General features: G+C 38.1%; 1 protein-coding gene across 1 annotated transcript in view; it reads left to right on the forward strand.

Annotated features, from left to right (window-relative positions):
- LOC119594816 (indian hedgehog protein-like) overlaps positions 1–664 on the forward strand; it is a 99,252-nt gene extending 98,588 nt beyond the window's left edge. Inside the window, 2 exon segments of the mRNA XM_037943907.1 lie at positions 50–212; positions 620–664. Of these exon segments, the coding sequence (XP_037799835.1) occupies positions 50–212; positions 620–664 (208 nt within the window).
- Positions 665–745: the final 81 nt, after the last annotated feature.

A 745-nucleotide genomic window follows, 5' to 3' on the forward strand; every position in this document is an offset into this window, starting at 1 on the left:
TCGTTGTGTCTCGAGTCTTGTTCTGGTGTGACTATGCGTGCCTGTGCAGATGCATGTACGCGTGCGTGCTAAAAGGCCAGTTATCCACAGTTTGTGCTGATGCAGAATATGATAGTTGTCAACACCAAGCTGAGTGCCATAATCCATCTGGATACTTACATACCACATGTATATGGCAACGTGGCAACACATACGCATACGACATAGAGATGGTAATACTTACCGGTACTCCAGTTTGTGCAAGCTACATATAGATGAAAGCACCTAATCATTTAATTGAACAAAATACATATAGATGGCAGCACTTAACCTTCCTTGCACAACTATATGTAGATGGCAGCACATACTTACTTGTGTCATATCTTAGATGTCATATCTTAGATGTTATAAATATATAGAGAAAAAGGGAAAATCCTCAATTAATACGACTTCCGCTCTGTTCATTAATAAAGAGTTTACTCCATATCTGTGCCAAACATAAGCGAGCTGAGATGTATTCCTTGATACCACTTATGGATTCCGAATCATTTCCATGCTTTTTACTCCTTCGAATTTCCTCCGTAAAGAGTAAGAGCAAAAAAGATGTAGTCCGTATCCCCTTCATTGTTTTTATTTACAGTTTACAACTCTTTCTCGCCTCTATGGTGCCAATTACAGACTATAAAAATTATGATGCCAATTTCAGTGGATTTCGAAATTAAATGTTTAAATCACACAGCTTTTTGTATGCTCGTAATCCTCAGCA

The sequence above is a fragment of the Penaeus monodon genome, chromosome 34 (genome assembly GCF_015228065.2).
Source record: "Penaeus monodon isolate SGIC_2016 chromosome 34, NSTDA_Pmon_1, whole genome shotgun sequence".
NCBI lineage: Eukaryota > Metazoa > Arthropoda > Malacostraca > Decapoda > Penaeidae > Penaeus > Penaeus monodon.